At 35.1% G+C, this 22,160-nt stretch overlaps 2 protein-coding genes across 4 annotated transcripts in view; one reads left to right on the top strand and one right to left on the bottom strand.

Moving 5' to 3' along the window:
- LOC103272599 (zinc finger protein 829) overlaps positions 1-22,160 on the bottom strand; it is a 310,263-nt gene that overhangs the window by 43,788 nt on the left and 244,315 nt on the right. The gene's annotated exons all lie outside the window — the stretch shown is intronic.
- Positions 1-22,160, top strand: part of ZNF568 (zinc finger protein 568) — a 102,538-nt gene that overhangs the window by 7,978 nt on the left and 72,400 nt on the right. For all 3 annotated transcript variants that reach the window (XM_021718587.1, XM_008070080.1, XM_008070079.2), the window contains exons 5-6: positions 14,264-14,390; positions 14,658-14,750. In XM_021718587.1, the coding sequence (XP_021574262.1) occupies positions 14,264-14,390; positions 14,658-14,750 (220 nt within the window). The remainder of the gene's footprint in view (positions 1-14,263; positions 14,391-14,657; positions 14,751-22,160) is intronic.

The raw sequence follows: 22,160 nt of genomic DNA, 5'->3' as shown, positions 1-22,160 counted from the left end.
CAATCGCATTTCTCTACACCAATAATAAACAAAACAGAACCCAAATAAAAAAACACAGTTCCATTCACAATAGCCACAAAAAAAAATGAAATACCTTGGCATCTTCCTAACCAGAGACGTGAAAGACCTTTACAATGAAAATTACAAAACACTGCTCAAAGAAATCAAAGCCGACATGAACAAGTGGAAAAATATCCCATGCTCATGGATCGGAAGAATCAACATTGTGAAGATGTCCATCTTACCTAAGGCAATCTACAAATTCAATGCAGTACCCATTAAATTACCAACAACATTCTTCTCAGACCTAGAAAAAAAATTCCATCATTCTTATAATTGTAGTCTCAGTTTCTAAAAGTCAGTTTTAGCCAATATTTAAAAACTAAAATTATCTAGAATGGTAACTGGAATATGTTTTTCAAATGATCCTACATATATATTTTCTTCAGTTGAGCTTTTAATCCAGGTTGAGCAAAATTATACTAGTATTCTATGACAAAGCCTTATAGTTCTGATATCCATGGCTTTTTTCACATCTTTTTTATGATCTTGGAAGATGCAGTGTTCTTTATCATCTTACAAAATTTGTATTTTACTCTTAATTCTTTTTTGTTTCCACCTCTGAAGTCACTCACACTCCTGTATTTTGAACATTTTCCACTTTACTGCCACCACTTCTTCCTCAGCTTGAAATACACGCAGTTCTTATTGACCATATAATCATATGACTTATCCAGTTATTTCTTGGTGTAGTGGTTCTCTGACCCTAGACAGACTTGCGTTTAAATCATGATTCAGTGGCTTACAAAGTGCATGACTACGGGCAAGATTTTAATCTTTTTATGCCTTAGTTGCATCATCTGTTAATGAGGATAATAGTGCTATTTATGCCATATGAATGTTGGAAGGGTTAAATGCACATAGTACATGCCCCATAAATGATAGATTCTTGCTAATCATTGTTAGTTATATAATCTTATCTACCTGATATAGTCTTTGGATGTGTTCACTATATTCATTGGCCTCCTATTTAATTCACCATATAACCCATAGGTTACAAAAGAGAAGATTGCCTGTTTTGGGTTCATAAAAATTAATCTTTTTTTAAAAAATTTTTTAGTGAACCATCATGAGCACTATAAAAAGGCAAAGCTGAGAACGGTTTTTATAATACATATAGCAGAAATATACTAACAATTCTTAAAAACCAATCATTAAGAAAATAGAAAATTGGGTAAAGAACATGAAGAAACAATTGGAAGAAAAACAAGTGACCAACAGTTATTTTAAAATAATGTCTGTCACAAAGTGCTTGACAATTCAGATTTGCGAATACATTTTTCAGGCATATTTTGCATTGGTGGGTAGTAACCATCTTTTCTGAAATAATTCTGAATTATTAGTTCACGCATACATTTTCTTTACAGAGTAAGAAGCTAGAAATTGTGTCAAAGGTGTTGTGAACTACAAATGGGATACTCTTAGCTGTCAGAAACTTTATACAGTTTCTTTCAGATACCAGAGCCAGATATTTTTGTTTGGACTATCAAATAGAAGTGGACTGCCTGCATTCCAGGCCTTGTAGTCTAAAACTAATTCTAAAATCTGAATGACGGCTTTTGTTGATACATGAATAGACTACATAGCAGTTAGAAAAATCCTCTACAACCATAAGTATATAAGTCGTCCTTCGGTATCTGTGGGGGATTTGTTCCAGGACCTTCCCAATACCAAAATGACAAATGCTCAAGTCCCTTATGTAAAATGGTGTAGTACTTGCATATAACCTATTCTCCTGTATTCTTTAAATCATCTCTAGATAACTCGGAATACCTAGTACAATGTAAATATCATATAAACAGTTATACTGTATTGTTTAGAGAATATTGACAATATTGCTTGTTTCTAGGTTTTTACTCTTTTAGTTACTTTTTTATGTCTGTATATATTCCATATATAACTTAACTATCCATTTTTTTCTCCAATATTTTTTATTTGCAGTTGTTTGATTTCATGGATACTAAACTCATGGATATGGAAGGACAACTGTAATAGCTTTATTGAGTACTTACTATGTGCTTGTTGTATTGTTCTATGACCCTTACAAAGCTTATTTCACATAGCCATTATCAGAAATCTGTGAAGTAGATATTATTTAAATTTTTGTAGATAAGGGAAGTGAAGCACAGAGGTTAAAAAGTTTATGCAGCCGGGCTCGGTGGCTCAGCCTGTAATCCCGCGCCTTTGGGAGGCTGAGGTGAGTGGATTGCCGGAGACTGTGGGTTCGAGACCCGCCTGGGCAGTGAGACCTCATCTCTACAATAAATCTAAAAATCAGCCGGGTGTGGTAGTGCATGCCTGTAATTCCAGCTCCTTGGAAGGCTGAGGCGGAAGGATCACCGGAGCCCAGCAGGTCGAGGCTGCGGTGGCCGGGAGCGGCCACTGCACTCCAGTCTGGGCGACAGAGTGAGACTCCGACTAAAAAAAAAAAAAAAAAAAAAAAAAGTTTATGCAGCTTCATGCATCAGTGTATAGTAAATCCAGGATTCAAACTTATACAGTCTGACAGTAGGGGCCTCATTCTATGATACAGATGAAGGTTCACTCTAAAGAGCTGCAAATTTTGCCAGTTGCCTCTTCATATTGTTTGTTCATTTTATACGTTAGTCTTTTATCTACTTGAAATTAGGATATTTTAAGAATGCCTACTTCTGTGTTATACCGATATCTTCTCCCAGTCTGACTTTTATGCTATCATTTATCTTTTGTTAAATAGAAACTTTAATTTGGATAGATACATTTAGCATATGATAAATATGTGCACGTATTAAGAATTCAGCCAAGCTTAATATACAACAACCAGTATTTAATGTTATTTTTTTCAATGAGTTGCCAACATTGATTTTTTTCTAAGATATTTTTTCCTAATATTAGGTTATAGAAATAATCTATTTTTAAAACTTTGTTTTCCATATTTACTCTTCCCCCCCATACTTACTCTTTAATTTAACTGGAATATAATTTTATAATTGGTTTAAGGTAGGATTTACTGATAATTAGTAGAATTTTTTCATGTAGAAGACTAGCTGTTCCAATATCATTTATTAAATAGGTCTTTCTTTTTGATGACACCTTTATCATATACATGCATGTTTTGAGGTTTTTACTCTTTTAGTTACTTTTTTTTTTTGAGACAGAGCCTCGTTCTGTTGCCCAGGCTGGAGTACAGTGGCATGATCATGGCTCACTGCAGTCTTGACCTTCTGGGCTCAAGCAATGCTGCCTTGGCCTTCCAAAGTGCTGGAATTATAGGCATGAGCTACATGCCATACCTTGCCTCTTTTCCCTTAATCTATTTGTATCTATGCTAGTACTGGTCTGTGTGTCTCTGTGTGTGTGTGTTACATTGTCTTAATTACTATAACGTTATAATAACCTTGTTTGCTTAGGCAAGATTTTAACTGGAATTGCCAAGAATTTATAGGCATATAACTGGAGAAGAATTGAGTGAAATAACTTTTCTATTTCTCACAATCAAAGATGTTTCAATTTAAGTGAATCTATTAATATAATAATACATCATGTTCAATCAGTTCTCTACAGCTGAAAAAAATGTTTTTAATCAGATTCTAAGATTTTAAAAGGACCTGTTTATAAAATAGGAAGAAAAGAGCATTTTCTTAACGTGATATTTTAAGAAATTATACACATGCATATACAACACATACACATACACATCATAAGCTAAAAGCCAGCACCATCTTTACTGGTAAAGATTAGACATATTCCTACTAAAGTTGGTAACACAACCAGATTGCCAGTGCTACCACATTTATTTACTATAAATTTAAATGCCTAGGCATAAAAAAAAGAAAAAAATAAGGTAGAAGCAGGGGTGGTGCATGTAAAATTAGTATGGATGATACAATTATATATAGATGATACAACAAGAGAAACGAGAATTGAATCAGATACACAAAATTAATACATAAAAATCAAGAGTATTTCTGTATGTAAACCACAAGTATCAAAAATAAAATGAGGCCATTGCCTTAATAGACTCTGGTGTGGCCATGTACTCTTTGAGCTATGGCTGTTGCCATGTTTCCTGACTTTGGTCCCCTCCCCTAACTTGGGGAGGTAAATCTTCTCTTTCTCTTTCTAATTTACTTTCTAAATAAACTATGTTTTCTAATCTAAATAAATAAGTAAATAAATAAAATGATACAGAAATAAAGCCTTAAAGAAGCAGAGAGAAATGTATCTGTTATATATGAAAGAAAAAACCTTTGAAGTATCACTGAGATCTAAAGGAGCATTTGAATACATTTTTTGATAAGATTTATCATTTTTGAATGCCCTTTTTTAGGTAAGATTTATCATTATTAAATCAATACAAGTTCTTTTTAAGTTAACCTACAGATTTATCCAAATCTCAATAACAATTCTAGATATTTTTCTTAGAATTAGACAAGTTTATTTAAGACGTGTAGAATAATTTGAAAAATGAAAATATGCAAAATAGCCAAGAAATAAGTGAAAAAATCTTGTATGCCATGAGCTAAGTTTTTAAAAGAATATTCATTTAATATTTATGTAATTTAAGGGAAAATGTTGCAAAAAGTTGCCAGTCAGCATATATACTACTGAACTGACTTGCATTCATCTTTATGCCCTTAAAAAAAACAATTTGTTCTATAATGTATCTTAAAAATGAAAAAGAGGAAAGTGCTGGGATACCAGAAAACTCTGGAAATATTGTTGCTTCTTACCAGGGTCAGGAGTATACTAATCTTTTTTTATTTGTTTGTTTGGTTCTGACAGAAGGAGGAATAAAACTTAATGACATGTGCTGTCAATTTATTTTTTTAAACTTTGAACCTTATGTCCCTTGATACTAATACGAAATTTCTGACATTTGTATATAGAGAGTCAACATCTTAGAAAAATGGACTCTATTGTTAAAGTACTGATTCATCATTTTATACGGTTAAAAAATCAATCCATATTTACTTCTTGGTCTTTGGTTACCTGCCTCATAGTTTTTGTTGGGGTGCAATTTTTTTTAAAAATGGGATTTATGCTAACTTACTAGAGTTAGTGGGAAAGATGTTTTTGTGCTAATTTGCTAAGTTTTAATGGGAAAAAAAGTTTTCTTGTAGTTTTCCCCTGTCTTTGTTGTGGTGTATATTTCAGAGGGATTATCTGGTTCTGAAACATTCATCGAGTCATGATTACCAGGGGTCAAGCTTTGTAGTACTCATATCCCCTCTTTGAGGAGAATTTCACTTTACAGATCAAATTTGGCTGTTTGTCAAGGTTATGCAATTAATAAGTTTTGAAGAGAGAATCTGAAGCTAATATTATGTTAGTTAGACTGATAACCAGTACAAATGTATAAACCTAGCTCCACTTTGAGAGCTTATATCTTGCTTTTTTTTTTTTGGTCAGGAATGTGTCAATCATATCTTTTCAACTTTTCTTCTTTTGTGACTAGAACAACAGTCATTTACTCTCATACTGAAGGTCTGCAGGTTAACTATGTGGGCAGCTCTACCTTGGGCTGCAGATCAGCTGCCTTGGCTTAGGCTTTGGTATGGGTTCACATCTTCTGAGTTTCGGCTGAATGGACAGCAACTTTCTAGGGTAACTTCTTCATTTGTGGGATCACTGGAGTACATGAACCAAGTCATAGGGTGTAAACACTTCAGCCTCTGCTCATATCATGTTTAGGTATATTCCTTTTGCCCCAAGAGAGGACTCAGACAAGGCTCACAGTAGGGAATGGGACATGTTATAGGCAGGAAGTAAAAATTCACTGAATGACCAATTTATCATGTTAACATTTGCTAATGAATTATTATTATTATTATTATTTTTTTTTTTTTTTTTTTTTTTTCTGAGTTGGAGTCTCACTCGGTCGCCCAGACTGGAGTGCAGTGGCCGCTCCCGGCCATCGCAGCCTCGACGTGCTGGGCTCTGGCGATCCTTCCGCCTCAGCCTTCCAAGTAGCTGATTATAGAAACATAGTCTTAACAACTGTACAAAAAATTTTTTTTTGAATTGGAGTCTCTGTCACCCAGGCTGGAGTGCAGTAGCATACTCATGGCCACCCCAGCGTCGACTTGCTGGGCTCTAGTGATCCTTCTTCCTCAGCCTTCCAAGTAGCTGGAATTACTGCACTCCCTACCCCACCCAGCTAATTTTTTTTTTTTTTTTTTTTTTTTGAGTTCGAGTCTCATTGTTGCCCAGACTGGAGTGCAGTGGCACACTTCCGGCCACCCCAGACACAACTTGCTGGATTCTGGTGATCCTTTTGCCTCAGCCTTCCAAGTCGCTGGAACTACAGGCATGCACTACCATACCCAGCTAATTTTTCATTTATTGTAGAGACAAGGTCTGGTCAAGTTGCCCATGCTGGTCTTGAACCCGCGGGCTCAGGTAATCCACTCCCCTCATCCTTCCAAAGTGCTGGGATTACAGGCTGAGCCACCAAGCCCAGCCTAAAAAAACTTTTTTACCATGTAAGTCACATACTATAAAATTAGTCCATTTAAAGTATGCAATTCAATGGTTTTTAGTGCATTCACAGAGTTGGTAACCATGACTGTAATCTATGGTAGAACATTTTAATCATTCTGAAATGAAACCCTATACTTGTTGGCTTTCACTTCTTGTTTCCCCACAAGGCTCCAAGTGTAGCCAAGCACAAATGTACTTTCTATCTATGGATTTGCCTATTTTGGACACATCATATAAATGGAATTATATGATATGTTGTCCTTTGTGACTTGACTTAGCATAATATTTTTAAGCTCTTCCATTTTGTAGCTTGTATAAGTTTTTAATTTCTTTTTTATTTCTGAGTAATATTTCTTTGTATGGATATACCACATTTTGTTTATCTTTTCATTGGTTAATAGACATTCAAGTCATTTCCACTTTTTGAATATTATGAATAATGCTGCTAAGAACCGTTGTGTGCAGGTTTTTATGTAGACATGTTTTCAGTTCTCTCTGCCTTGTACACAGGAATGAAATTGCTAGATCATATGGTAACTGTGCTTAACCTTTTAAGGAATTGCTCCACTGGTTTGCACCACCGTTGTACCATTGTGCATTCCCACCAACAGTTTGTGAGGATTTCAGTTCCTCCGTATCTTTGTCAACACTAATTATCTGTCCTATTGCCTATAGCCATCCTAGTGGGTATAAAGTAGTGTATCTCATTATGATTTTGAGTTGAATATACTTTATGACTTGTGATATTGGCCATTTGTGTATCTTCTTCAAAGAAATGTCTGTTCAGAGCCTTTGCCCATTTTTTGCTTGGTTTATCTTTGTGTTATTGAACTTGTAAAAGGTCTTTACATATTATAGATACAAGTGTCTTCAGATAAAGGATTTGGAAATATTTTCTCCTATCCTCTGGGTTGTCTTTTCACTTTCTTGATGATATCCTTGGAAGCACAAACATTTTAAAATTTTTTTGATATCCGTTTTTATTTAATTTTCTTTTGTTGCTTGTTCTTTTGGTCTCATATCTAAGAAACTATTGCCTAATCCAAGGTCTTAATGTACACCTATGTTTTCTACTAAGAATTTTATTGTTTTAGCTTTTGCATCTAAGACCTTGATCCATTTTGGATTAATTTTTTTATATGACATGATCCAACTTTATTGTTTTGCATGTAGATAATCCAGTTGTCCCAGCATCATTTGTTCAAAAGACTGTTCTTTTCCCCCAGTAAATTGTCTTGTCACCGTTGTCTAAAATCAATGGAGTATAAATGTAAAGTTCATTTTTAGAATTTCTAAATGTGTTGTATCTATCCTTGTGCCAATTCTACACTGTCTTGATTGTTGTAGTTGTTTAGTAAGTTTTGAAATTGGGAAGTATGAGTCTTCCAGCTTTTGTCATTTTTTTTTTTCCTTTTTTTGAGTTGGAGTCTCACTCTGTTGCCCAGACTGGAGTGCAGTGGCCGCTCCCGGCCACCGCAGCCTCGACCTGCTGGGCTCCAGCAATCCTTCCGCCTCAGCCTTCCAGGTAGCTGGAATTACAGGCGCACACTACCACACCCAGCTAATTTTTTTATTTATTGTAGAGATGAGGTCTCACCAAGTTGCCCAGGCGGGTCTCGAACCCGTAGGCTCAGGCAATCCACTCACCTCAGCCTCCCAAGGCGTGGGATTGCAGGCTGAGCCACCAAGCCCGGCATCATTTTTTTTTTCTTCAAGATTGTTTTGTCTTATTCTGAGTCCCATGATTCTATGTGAATTTTAGGATCTGCTTATAAATATCTGCAAAAAGGCAGCTAGTATTTCGATAGGGATTTCATTGAATTTGTTGATCAATTTGGGGGTATTGTCATCTCAACAATATTAAGTCTCATGGTCCATGAGTATGGGATGTCTATTTGTAAATTTTAATATTTTATAGTTTTAAATATATATTTTATACTTATTTCAATAAATTTATTCCCAAGTATTGTATTCTTTTTCAATGCTATCATAAATAGTATTGCTTTCTTAATTTCACTTTTGAATTTTTACTGCAAGTATCTAGAAATACTGTCGATTTCTGCATATTAATCTTATATCCTGCAGCCTTGCTGAATTTGCTTATTATTTCTAGTAGAATTTTAGTGAATTCTTTATATTTTCTATATACAAAGTCATGTTGTCTGAAAATAAATACAATTTTCTTTTATTCTTTTCAATCTGGATGCCTTTTATTTATTTATTTCTTGCCTACTTGTGCTGTCTAAAACATGTACTACAATGCTGAATACAAGTGGCAAGAGTGGCCGTCCTTATCTTGTTTCTGATATTAAGGGGAAAGCATCCAGTGTTTCACCATATATTATGATGTAAGCTGTGGAGTTTTTGTGGTTACCCTATATCATGTTGAGAAAATTCCCTTTTTTTACTAATTTATTGAAAGTTTTCTGTTTGTTTTGTTTTTAAATCATGAGAGAGTATTGGGTCCGAGCTTTTCTTTGTGGATAATTTTTTGATTAATAATTCAGAATCTCATTATAAGCCTATTCAGCTTTTCTTTTTGTTTCAGTTTCATTAGTTTGTGTTTTTCATCTAAGACATTACTTTGCCCATTTCATCTAAGTCATCTAATTTGCTGGCATACGGTTGTTTGTAATATTCTTTTATAATGCTTCTTATTTCTGTAAGGTTAGTATTAATGTCTCCTTTTTCATTCCTGATTTTTTTCTTTATCAAAGTGACAGTTTGTCAATTTTGTTGATCTTTTCAAAACAAATTTTTTGTTTCATTGATTCTAATATTTTTATATTCTAGAGTTCTTTGATTTCCATTCTAATATTCATTCTTTATTTCCTTTTGGCTACTTTTGGTTTAGTTTGCTCATCTTCTGGTATCTTTCTCTTTTTTTTCCTTTTTTTTTGAGTTGGATTCTCACTCTCATGCAGGCAGGAGTGCAGTAGCACCCTCACAACCACTCCACCATCCACCTGCTGGTCTCCAGTGATCCGCCTCAGCCTTCCAAGTAGCTAGAACTACAGGCACACACTTACCATGCCTGGCTAATTTTTTTTTTTTTTTTTTAATTGTAAAGATGAGGTCTCACCATGTTGCACAGGCTGGTCTTGAACTTGTAGGCTCAGGCAATCCTTCTTGCCTCGACCTCCCAAAGTGCTGGGATTACAGGCTTGAGCCACCACACCCAGCTATCTTCTGGCATAGTGGAAAGTTAGTGCATTGGTTTTGAAAACTTTCTTTTTTTTCTTTTTCCTTTCTTTTCTTTTCTTTTTTTTTTTTTTTTTTTTTTTTTGAATCAAGGTCTCACTCTTTTTGCCCAGGTTGGAGTGCGGTAGCATGATCACGACTTATGCATCCTTGACATTTTGGCCTCAGGAGATCCTCCTGCCTCAGCCTCCCAAGTATATGGAACTACAGGCATACACCACCATGCCTGGCTAATTTTTATTTATTTATTTTTTTTCTGTAAAGGCCAGAGGTCTCATTATGTTGCCCAGACTGGTCTCAAACTCCTGAGCTCAAGCAGTTCTCCCGCCTTGGCTTCCCAAAGTGCCAGGTATATCTTGTAAACAGCATATAGACGAATCTTGTTTTTCTGTCCAGTCTGACAGTCTCTGCCTTTTATTTTAGCTTGTTTAATCTATTTACATTTAATGTTAACATTCAAGTTATTGGGTTTATGTCTGCTATTTTCCTTTTTGTTTTACATGTATCTCATGTCTTTTTGTTTCTCTTTTACTGTTTTCTTTACACGAATATTTTCTAGTATAAAATTTTAATTTCTTTAATGATTTTTCACTATGTTTTCTTAGTGGTTGCTCTAGGGCTTATCGTATATTATACATCTTAGTTTATCAGAATTTACTTCAGGTTTATACTAAATTGCAGTAAAATATGGAAATGTTACTCTTGTGTAGCTCTATTCTCTCTTCCTCTGTTTTATGCTATTATTGTTTTATGTGTTGCAAACTTAACCCATTATAATTATTACTGCATATAGTGTTCAATCTATTTAAAAAGCTGAGTAGAAGCCGGGCTCGGTGGCTCAGCCTGTAATCCCACACCTTTGGGAAGCTGAGGTGAGTGGATTGCCTGAGCCCATGGGTTGGAGACCCGCCTGGGCAGTGAGACCTCATCTCTACAATAAATCAAAAAATCAGCTGAGCGTAGTAGCGCATGCCTGTAATTCCGGCTACTTGGAAGGCTGAGGCGGAAGGATCGCCAGTGCCCAGCAGGTCGAGGCTGCGGTGGCCGGGAGCGGCCACTGCACTCCAGTCTGGGCGACAGAGTGAGACTCCAACTCAAAAAAAAAAAAAAAAATGCTGAGTAGAGAAAGGAAGCAAATATAGAAAACATTTGTCATATTAACCTTCTTATTTACCATATATTTATGTTGATTCATGTTCTAGTGGATCCAGTGTCATTTGCTTAATCTATTCCAATTTCGATTTTAAAATTTTATCTCTGGCTTTCAGCATTTTTATTATGATATAGCTGGTGTGGGTCTCTTACATTTATTATACCTGGAGTTCATTGAGCTTCTTAGACGTATGGATTAATGCTTCTTATCAAATTTGGGAAACATTCAGCCATTATTTCTTTGAATATTTTTCTGCACCTTTCTCTTCTGATACTCCCATCATTTATGTATTGGTGCACTTAATGCTGTCCCACATTTTTCTGAGGTTCTTTTTCTTTTTCCTCATTTTTTGTCTTTGTTCTTTAAATGCCTATCAATTGACCCCTATCGATCTATCTTTAAGTTTGCCGATTCTTCTGTAAATTAAGATCTACTACCAAGCCTATGTGGTACATTTTTCACTTCAGTTACTGTACTTTTCAATTTTATATTTTCAATTAGGCTTTTTTTAAAGTAACTTCTGTCTTTTTATTGATATTCTCTGATATGATTGTTATCATGTCTTCCTTTCTTTAATCATGATTTCCTTGAGTTCTCTATCTATAATGGCTGCTTTGAAATTTTGGTGTGTTAAACCTAACCTCTGGGCCCTCTCACAGGCAGTTTCTGGTGTCTGCTTTTTTCCCCCATTGTTTGACTTTCCCTTTCCTGTCTTTTTGCCTGCATGGTACATTTTTTTTGAAAACTGAACATTTAGATTATCTATTGTAGCAACTCTGGATACTGATTTCCTTCCCCCTTTTTCTTATTTTTGTTGTTTATCTGTTTAGTGACTCGCCTACATTATTTTAGTAAGGTCTATTCCCTGTCATGTGAAGTCTTTGGTGTTATGCCTCAGAGGACATAGCTCTGGGGCATGCAGAAAGTCACTCTAGGGGCTGGGTGTGGTGACTTAAGCCTGTAATCCCAGCACTTTGGGAAGCCGAGGCAAGAGGATTGCCCGAGCCCACATTCGAGACCAGCCTGGCAATATGGTGAGCCCTCATCTCTACAATAAAAATTTAAAAATTAGCCGGGCGTGGTAGCACCCACCTGTAGTTCCGGCTACTTGGAAGGCTGAAGCAGAAGGATTGCTGGAGTCCAGCAGGTTGACGCTGGGGTGGCCGTGAGTGTACCACTGCACTCCAGCCTGGGTGACGAAGTGAGACTCCAACTCAAAAAAAAAAAAAAAAAGTCATTCTAGGATGACAGTGGTTTAATCAGGACTCTCTTTGATTGTTCCTTTCCTTGATCTATCTTTTAAACTGTCTGCCTTGTTTGGTAATACAACCAGATCTTACCTTTACTCATTGCCAGCTGACTGTCGTATCAATTTTGGCAGTGCACAGAGCCTAAGTCACTACACAGTTTGATCCTATTCTTTGAGGGTTCATCCAACCCCAGGAGGGCTCTACTTTATTGTCTTTCTCCCTGGTTCTGTCTGGTGAACTGACCTATTCTTTTATCTTGTTGCTTTTAAGTAAAAGGAAAGCTTGGTACAGTGGGTTACATTTATCATCCCAGCTACTTGGGAGGCTGAGGTGGAAGAATCACTTGAAATCAGTAGTTAAAGACTAACCTGAACAACATAGCAACACCCTGTCTCTAAAAGAATAAAATAAAAATCAGCCAGGCATGGTGTCAGCTACCTGGAAGGCTGAGGCAGGAAGATCACTTGAACCCAGGAGTTTGAGGCTGCAGTGAGCTATAATCATGCCATGGTACTCCAGCCTGGAGAGCAGAATGAGACCCTGACTCTAAAAATGAGTGAATGAATGCATGAATGAAGCTACTGCCTTCTCTTAATTGCTTGCTCCTAAAATCTTTATTGTTTCTGAGAACACCCTTAAGCTTGAACTTTGTCATACTCTGTTGCAAATAAATTAATTTCCTTGTCTCTTTACACTTGTCAAACCTAAATTAAGAAAAATAATACACTTATCCAAACATAAAAATAGAATGCTAAGTTTTAAATAGTTATAAGAGGAGTTTCACTTCCAGGATAGCAACATAAGGTATTCCATGGACCTGATCCTCAGTAAAGCAAACATAATTTGGTGAAAAGTGTTTAAACCTGCAGATTGTGAGTCAGATGTCACAGACTGCCATCATTTTTACCAAGCTTTAGTAGATTTTCTTAATTAAATGCTTCTTAATTTGCTGTGTGCCTTTAGTACCATTTCCAGAAACATTGCAATTTAAAAAAGTTTTTTTTTTTTAGCAGAGTTTGTCTAACTTATTAAATGTATCAAGATATTCTTGCCTTTTAAATAGATAATAATAGTAGCTACATTATAGCCTTATAAGGGGAATTTTTTAAGTTAACATATAAAAAAATCACAACATTGCCTAATACATAACGAGTATTCAGTAGATGATAGTGGTGATAATATTAATGGTAATAATCATCTCAATATCATAGATATAGTTTCTCAGAAACATTACTTGAAATTCAGCCTTTGGTGATTTTCATTTGTATTTCCCATTTTGTTTCATCCCATTTGTGCTATTTCTTGAATAAATTCCCCTAAGTGTGGATTATGTGGATGCTTTTCTTAGAGACTTTGCAGAGAAAATACATTTTTTGTTTCTTTATTTGGAGGTTGAATTTTTTAAATGGGGAAGAAGAACAAGATACTTTAGACCAAATCATATTCTTTTCCAGGAATTATCATTTGTTTCTAGATTTCTATTGCATCATCCTCATAGATTTAATTCTCATCCTTTGGTTATAAATACAACAAAAGACAAAAACCTGAGTCCCTTTCTTTGATGTTTAACTGTTGATTCTGTCCTTGGCCCTATTACCTACCACGTATAGTCTCAACAGCCATTCACATCCTTTATCCATGGATTCAACTCCCAATTTTAGGTTGATTAATAACAAATTCTCATCTTTTTTCTTCTTATGTCTAACTGCATAGTGATCATTTCCATCTAGACATCTTACAGGAATATCAAATGCTATGTGTTCAAATTTCCATGCCTCTTCTCCTTCCTCCTGCTTTATTCTCTTACCTTTCTACTCTGCCATATAGCCTTTCTCCTTAGATCATACAACCACCTAGTCTGGTTCTGAGTCAGTTACCTGTAAGTCCTGTCCAACACTTTCATTTCTGTCACAGCCCAGTAAAAATTAGTCTCCAGCTTCCTGCATAATAGATGAAATTAGTAAGTTTGCTGACTTAATAATTAACATACTCTTCAAGGATATTTGTACTATGGTTTGTTATCCCATATAGTATAATATGAAATTAAGTAAATATGAAGACCTGGTATATAGTTTTAAATGAATTCTGACCCCTTACTTTTGATGACCTCAAATTAATTAGGGTTGTGTTTTTACAGGAAACAGTGACGTTTAAGGATGTGGCTGTGGACCTCACTCAGGAGGAATGGGAGCAAATGAAACCTGCTCAGAGGAATTTGTACCGGGATGTAATGCTGGAGAACTATAGCAACCTAGTCATAGTAGGTAAGAGTAGCTTTGCAGTTTAACAAATTATTATTTTCCATCCCTGAAATGTATGAAGACTTTAACTTGCCAGATAAATCTCGTCTTTCTTTTTTTCACATGATTATATGTGCTCCAATATTCAGGGTTAAAGGCTAATTACTTTGTTTCATTGTGGAAGTTAATTCATCTTCATCTTTCAAAAGCCCTCAAGCTTGAACTGAGCCCAAAATCGGGATGGTTGTCTCCAGCATTAACAGCCAAGTTCTTTTCTATTTCTCATAATAGGCTGTCAAATCACCAAACCGGATGTGATATTTAAGTTGGAGCAAGAAGAGGAGCCATGGGTGATGGAGGAAGTGTTTGGGAGGCCCTGTCCAGGTGAATAAGTAAAAAGCAGCCCTGACTGAGAAAGCCGTATAACAATTGTTCAGTGAAGGGTTGATACTGTTTCACATTTTCCAAGATTTACTTGAAGGCCCTCGTCTTTTAGAGTGACAAATGATAGGGAATGCCTTGTACCCTTATTATATTTCTGGATAGTATTCTTCCTATATTGGAGATATTTTCCTTTTTCAAATTTTAAAGGCAAAATTTAAAAATTTTTTTAAAATTCAGATATTTAAAATCAGATAGAGATTCTATCTGATTTCAGGATGCAAACCTTCCCTAATTCATTTGCAACCTTACTTTCAGGATTATTGCCCCTTTCTTTGATGCTTGGACCCTCTCTTTCCTTTATGTCCATGGTTTTTATTTTCTTAGACATTCATTATTTTGTGGTTGTGTCGTAGTTTAAGAACATGTTAGTTTCCCACTTAGATTCCTTTTCATTTATTTTCCATTTTAAAAAGCTTTAGACTTGTGATTGGTTAACAGTAGTTTTACTTTGCATTGAACTTCTCAATCTCGTGGCTTAGAAATGTAAAAGTTTCTGGCTTAAAAGTCCCTTGATATATCCCTCCTGCTTATTCCCATCTTCTATTTCTTTAATTTTTGGAAAATATGGTATATGTATAGTTGGTTAAAAAACATAAATAGTCCAAAAGATACATTGAAATGTAAGTCTCTCTCTTGTCCTTGAAATTTCCCCTTCTTCTCTTTAGTTGTATACACTTTTTCAGAGTTATCCTGGATGTTATTAATTACTTTAGCATATGAATTTTGGACTTAACTATTTCCAGAGAAAAAAACTGTTGTAATTTTTATTGTAATTGTGCTGGACATATAAATTAACTTTCAGAGATTTGACATCTTTATAATGTCAAGGTTTTTAATGTAAATTTATACTCTGTCTTTGTTGGATCTCCATATCTACTTTTGTGTCCTTCCAAAATGGAACTTTCCAAGTTTTCCCTTTGTAGCTATGTACGTTTCTTGTTAAGTTTACTCCTAAGTATTTAACAAGACCAAAAAAATCAGTACTATAAGAATTGGAAAGAAAACTGTAAAACTTTCTTTACAGACGATGAGCTTGTATCCCTGGAAACCTTGTAGAACCAACTGAGAAAGTACACCAAATAGAGACTCTAGTGAGGTGGTAAGATACTAAATTAACAAATAAAAATCAAAAGTTTCCGTATATACTTTATATATAACCAGGTTAAAAGGTAATAGAGAAAGAAAACCACATTTAGAGTAGTAACAATAAAGATAAAATATTCTAGGCAGGGGCATATAACATTATGTTAAAACAAGATCCCTGTTCTCATGAGCTTATAAAGTGGAGTCCCTGAAGTTTTGCATATAGAAAACATCTTTACATGTGCTTATTAGTTGGCTGTGTATAAAATTCTTGAGCCAAACTTTTTTCCCCAAAGGTGGTTGTAGACAGTTCCCTGGGGGATTTAGATGATGGTCTAGGTTTTTGTTTTCTTTGAAACTTTAGAGCTTTATGAGGTCATGTCTTGTTATTGTTCAGTTAGTATCAGTTTTTCTTTTAATTTGTAAGTTAATGTTTTTTGCTTTTTGAAGCATCATTGTGTAGATTTAATGCTGGTTTCCTTTACAGTTATCATTGTTCATCTTTGAGTGACGGCATTTCCTGCTGTACCCACTGTTTACAAAAAGGTAGTGTTGGAGATTGTCAAAAAAAATATACTGAGCTTGTAGGAAGCCTCTGTACTTCACACTGACCTCCTTTATCCTATAGGGTTTTGTGTTGACAGTTGGTTTACCCTTTTATTCTTCCAAGTCAAAGGGAAATTATCATTTGCATACTTCCTCTAAAACTCAGTGTATCTTCCATTCTCCTTATATAAGAATACTAGTTATTTGCCTCTCCTTGTTCAGCCCCTGCTTTCCTTACCATTTTTCAGTACCAGATGACGTCCATAATGTTTCTGCTACCAGTCTCAACTCATCTGGATCCCATTGTTGCATAAAATGATGGATTCATTCTGCCCAAAGGATGTGCCTTTGTTTTAGAAAATTCTGTTCCTTGTGCTTTCTGTCTGAGATAAGGAACAGAAACCACTCATACATGATTTCTTTCCTGCCTGATCCAGCCTCTCCTCGGTTTTTTCTTTGTATTCTAGAGATGGAGTTTAGCTGTCTTTTAGTTTCATTGAAGATGTATTTTCTTTCTTGGTTTCTTCCTCTTCATGTTTGCAAAGTGGAGAGAGAGATTTTTAATTAGACCATACAAAAACAGGAAGCTCTTTATGCTATTTTAGATTCATTTAACCCTTCTTGGAAATGTCTTTTTTCTTTGCTCCTCTCTAAAAGATTCTGATTTCTCCTTAGTTCCTATTTATTATTTCTTCTTTCATTATGAAATATCTTTTACATGATTCCTTTTCCTTACCTCTTACCAGATGTCACCCAAAACTGTTTTAAGTTTTGTATAGATTCCTTTTTCCTCTGAGTACCTTTATGATATATTTGGGTTCATGCTATTAAATTGGTATTAAACTTCAGAAATGACAGTATTGGAATACATATCTTTAATGGCTCCAGAATTTTGGAACTCTTCATATCTCTGCCTTTAATTATGAATGTTCTTACCTATTTAAGTTCTAGCAGTTATTTAACTTTCAGCTCAGTTTCCAATAAATCATCTCTAATATTTCCAGCCTACATTGATCCTGCCATCTCTCAACTAGCATTCTATATATCAGAGTAATTGGAGTTTGGAAACATATATTGTCTTATATTTGTTTCCACGCTTTGGTGTCTGTGACTTAAAATTATTAATCTATGAAGAGAAAGAAATATTTGTGTCTTATTCTTTCTGTCAATGAGTTATGAATTCATTGATGTAGAGCTCTATTTGGATAGAGTTTTCATAATGTTTTTGGTTCTTTTTAAATATTTACCTGCAAATCTTCAAAGTAAATACGGAGGAAATTAGGTTAGAATTAGAAATACAGGGTATAGTCACACGAAATAGTATTGAAATGTTAAATTGCATGTGAAACATTTATTTAGTACATGAGTAAACCAGACAGAGAATACCTTACAGAGGAGGGCTATAGAAGAAATAACAAGATTGAGAAGGCTTTCTTTCTCCTTTTCTTATTAAAAAGAACTTGACACTAAAGTGTTTTTCCTGTAAGATCTGTATATTCTTAAGATTTATAAAAAATGAGAAAACATAAGAAAATGTTTGGAGAGTAAAAATAGTATGTCATGTTTGTGAGGTAAAATTAAAAGCATGGTCTGAGTAGACTAGGGGGACGATTGTAAGGGATTAGTGGAAATGAGGATGAGTTTATCTAGTACAGAGTTAGAAAGAACTGAATTTTGCCAGTATGTGTATCTCCTTTTGCCCTTTTTTCATGTTTAAAATTTTGTTAATTTAGTTTAATTTTTCTCCTTTTTAATCACTGAAGCTATGGCTTTTTCCTGTACATGGTGGTAGCAGGGTTACAATCATCAGTTACAAGCTAGGGCTTATGAGATAACTGAGTATAAAGGTTAAAAAATGTCTAGTTATCTGTATTTTAAGTTTCTCAGAGTTGATTGAACTCCAGGAGTATGGGAATATCAGTATTGAACTAATGATGTAGGTCCCAGCATGGTGGCACATGCCTGTAACCACAGCACTTTGGGAGGCAGAGGCAGGAAGATCGCTTGTGCTCAGGAGTTCAAGACTAGCCTGGGCAATATAGTGAGACTTCATCTCTACAGAAAGTTTAAAAATAAGTTGAGAATGGTAGTGCATGCCTGTAGTCCCAGCTACTTGGGAGGCTGATGCAGGAGGATCACTTGTGTCCAGGGGTTGAAGGCTGTGGTAAGCCATGGTCATACCATTGCACTCCAGCCTGGGCAACATAGTGAGATCCTGACTCAAAAAAAAAACAACAAAAAATTAGTGATGTAGGAATGTTATCTGGGTGACAGTATACAAGAAAAAAGTCAAAACACAACAAAATTTGATGGGAAAGACTGTTTCCGTGCCTAGAAATGAGCATAGGATAAAAATGATAGGACCTGCTATTAGAACACTGCAGTAAATTAAAAGTGGCTTGCCTCTTGATCTATTTTATACTTTCAATGGATAAAATTAGAACTCCATATTTCTAATATCTTTAAGCACATATAAAAACAAATTGCAATTAGATGGAAAGTTGACACTTTCTCCCTATTTATCGCTGATTATGGATTAGATTTAGTTTGGATATCCTAAGCTTCAATTGTTTTTATTCAGAAATAAAGGAATTAGAACTTTATGAAAATTAATGTGGTTGTGTTATGCAGAGTGTATAAAAGGTATAGTTATCAGAATCATATGACAGTTAAGGTAGGCAAAAGTAATGAGAACTTGGGTTATAATTTGTTTCTCTTAACCTAATATAGCTATTAGTATTTATCTTTCACATCATTTATTTCCTTTTTATATGTATTTTTAGTTTTTTTAAAGTAGTACCTATGTGGTACTTATTTCAGAAAGCCAGTAAAAATACAGGCTTATAGCAGTGCCCTGCTCTGACCTCACGTTTCATTTCCTTTCAGCAATTATTTTCAACTTATTTAACTATTTCTTTTTTTTTAATCAATATTTTTTATTATGATATTGTGGGGTACAGTTAAGGGTTAGATATACAAATATGCTTCATTTAGGCACTCTTGTTGATAAGAGGTGTCTCCCCATTCCCAGGCAGATATTTACTGTCATTAATCCCATCTCCCTTCCTCTCCCCCCCATACTTTCCCATCACTATCAGTCATTTTCTTATAGTATTATGTTGGATGTTAAAGGTCCACTATATGAGTAAGAACATGTGATACTCAGATCTTTGTTTCTGTGAGAGGTCACTCAGTATTATAGACTCTAGTTCCATCCAGGTTGCTGTGACATTCATGATTTTGTTCTTTTTTATGACTGCATAGTATTCCATCGTGTATATGTACCACATTTTTTTAATCCAGTCCTCTTTTGATGGACAGCATGGTTGCTTCCAGGTTCTTGCTATTGTGAACAATGCTGCGATAAACATACATGTGCAGGTATCTTTTTTATAGAGTGATTTGAGTTCTTCAGGGTATATTCCCAGTAGGGGGATTGCGAGGTCTTATGGGAGGTCAATATTTAGAGCTTTTAGGAATCACCATACTGTATTCCACAGAAGTTGCACTAGTTTGCACTCCCACCAACAGTGTGGAGGTGTTCCCTTTTCACCACACCTTCTCCAGCAACTGTTATTTTTTGTTATTGATAATTGCCATTCTGACTGGAGTTAGGTGGTATCTCAGTGTGGTTTTGATTTGCATCTCCCTGATGATTAGTGAGGTTGAACATTTTTTCATGTGTCTGTTGGCTGCTCGGATGTCCTTGAGAAGTGTCTGTTTGAGCTGGGCTCGGTGGCTCAACCTCTAATCCCATGCCTTTGGGAGGCTGAAGTGAGTGGATTGCCTGAACCCGCGGGTTCGAGACCTGCCTGGGCAGCAAGACCTCATCTCTACAGTAAATCAAAAAATCAGCTGGGCGTGGTAGCGCATGTCTGTAATTCCGGCTACTCAGGGGGCTGAGGCGGAAGGATCGCCGGAGCCCAGCATGTTGAGGCTGCGGTGGGCGGGAACAGCCACTGTACTCCAGTCTGGGCGACCGAGTGAGACTCCAACTCAAAAAAAAGAAAAAGAGAGAAGTGTCTGTTCATATCTTTTGCCCATTTTATAATGGGGTTGTTTGTTTTTTTTCTTTTCAGCACATTTGAGTTCCTTGTAGATCCAAGATGTTAAGCCTTTGTCAGACCTGGAGTTAACTATTTCTGTTGTTACTGATCTCCATATTTCTAAATAAACATGTTTATCCAGCTCTGTATGTTTTTAGTCATATTCAAACATACACAAAATTAGAGAGACTAGTGAAAGGAATCCTCACTCAACTTCAACATTTTGTCAGATTGTTTCATCTCTCCCCCCTGAGTTTTGTATTTTTGCTAAACTACTGTACATTTTATCTTCAAGTACTCCCTTCAAGTACTATATTGTCAACAGATAAGATTTTTTAAAATCCTACAATATTACTATCACATTTAACATTATTAATAATTTCTTACTATCATTTGATAGTTTGCCTCTGTTCATATTTCCTTGATTGTCTCAAGAATGTATTTTTTATGGTTGGTTTATTTGAATCAAGATCCATATGAGGTCCACACATTCTTAGTTTACAGGCTATGCAAAAACAGACTGTAGGTATAGTTGCCATCTCCTGCTTTAGAATGTTGCTTATTCTAGATTTGGCATTTTGTCTCTTTATGGTGTTTAATGACATGCTTCTTTATCCCATTTTTCCTACAATTTGACTTTATTATTCAGTTCTTTGGCAAGAATACTTCATAAGTGGTGCTGTGTATATCTTATTGCATCTTATCGTGTCAGTTTGTCTCACCTTTAGACATATTGAGGTTGACTAGTAGATTAATGTGTTATCAATCAGAATTTTTCTATTTTAATGATCCTTATCAACCTTTTACCTAAGAGTTTTAGTAGATATTGATCATCACTGCCTAGATCTATTGTTTTATCAGAGAACCCATCTGCTTTTATTAGCAGAAATTCTTCCATAAAGAAAAACTCCCTCATTAAGTCATTGATTACCCTAAAATACAGTTTTTCAGGTCAGAAAAAATAAATGCTCTTTTTCTTTAAAAACTTTTAGAATAATGACTGGTGCTCTAGAAATTCCCAAAGTTTGTTAAGTTAAATTATTATAAATTTGTATTTATGAAATTTGAGCATTGAATATGTTATATGCATATAAATAATATTTTCACATATTTATTTTAATATTAAAATTGCCTCATTTTTAGCCAGTGGAATCTTTGGCTAATCTCATAAATTTCATGCTTCTGACATGAAAACAGCCATTTCTATAAAAAATCTTTGTCTCTTTTAGTGAGAAATGATACTTGGAGACTATAATCTGAGCATTATAGGTGCTCTTTAGGACTGGGTTATCATTACTTCTAGAACTTTTAAGTGAATAGAGCTAGGAAAAATGCATTTTTTAGAAAGGAAAAATAGATGCATTTATACTGATAAATCCAATTAAAATTAAAGAGCATAGAGCTATTAAAACTTAGTTTTTTTACTTTGTATTTGTATCTTTTATGCTGAAAATCTTGGTTTCTTATTGCATTAAATTATTTGTTTGTTTAACCCATATAAATTTCTCAGTTTTGATACTGTTGAAATTTGGGGGACTGTCTTGTGCATTGTAGAATGTTTAGCAGCACTCCTTGCTTGTATTTACTAGATGCCAGTATCTTTCTCTCCTCTCCCCAGTTGTGAAAACCAAAATGTCTGTACATCTACCAAACATTGCCAAGTTTCTCTTAGTAT

The sequence above is a fragment of the Carlito syrichta genome, unplaced genomic scaffold (genome assembly GCF_000164805.1).
Source record: "Carlito syrichta isolate Samal-C Ts95f unplaced genomic scaffold, Tarsius_syrichta-2.0.1 Scaffold312887, whole genome shotgun sequence".
Classification (NCBI taxonomy): Eukaryota; Metazoa; Chordata; class Mammalia; order Primates; family Tarsiidae; genus Carlito; species Carlito syrichta.
The sequence above is the reverse complement of the archived record's forward strand: the minus strand, read 5'-3'. Positions and strand labels throughout refer to the sequence as shown.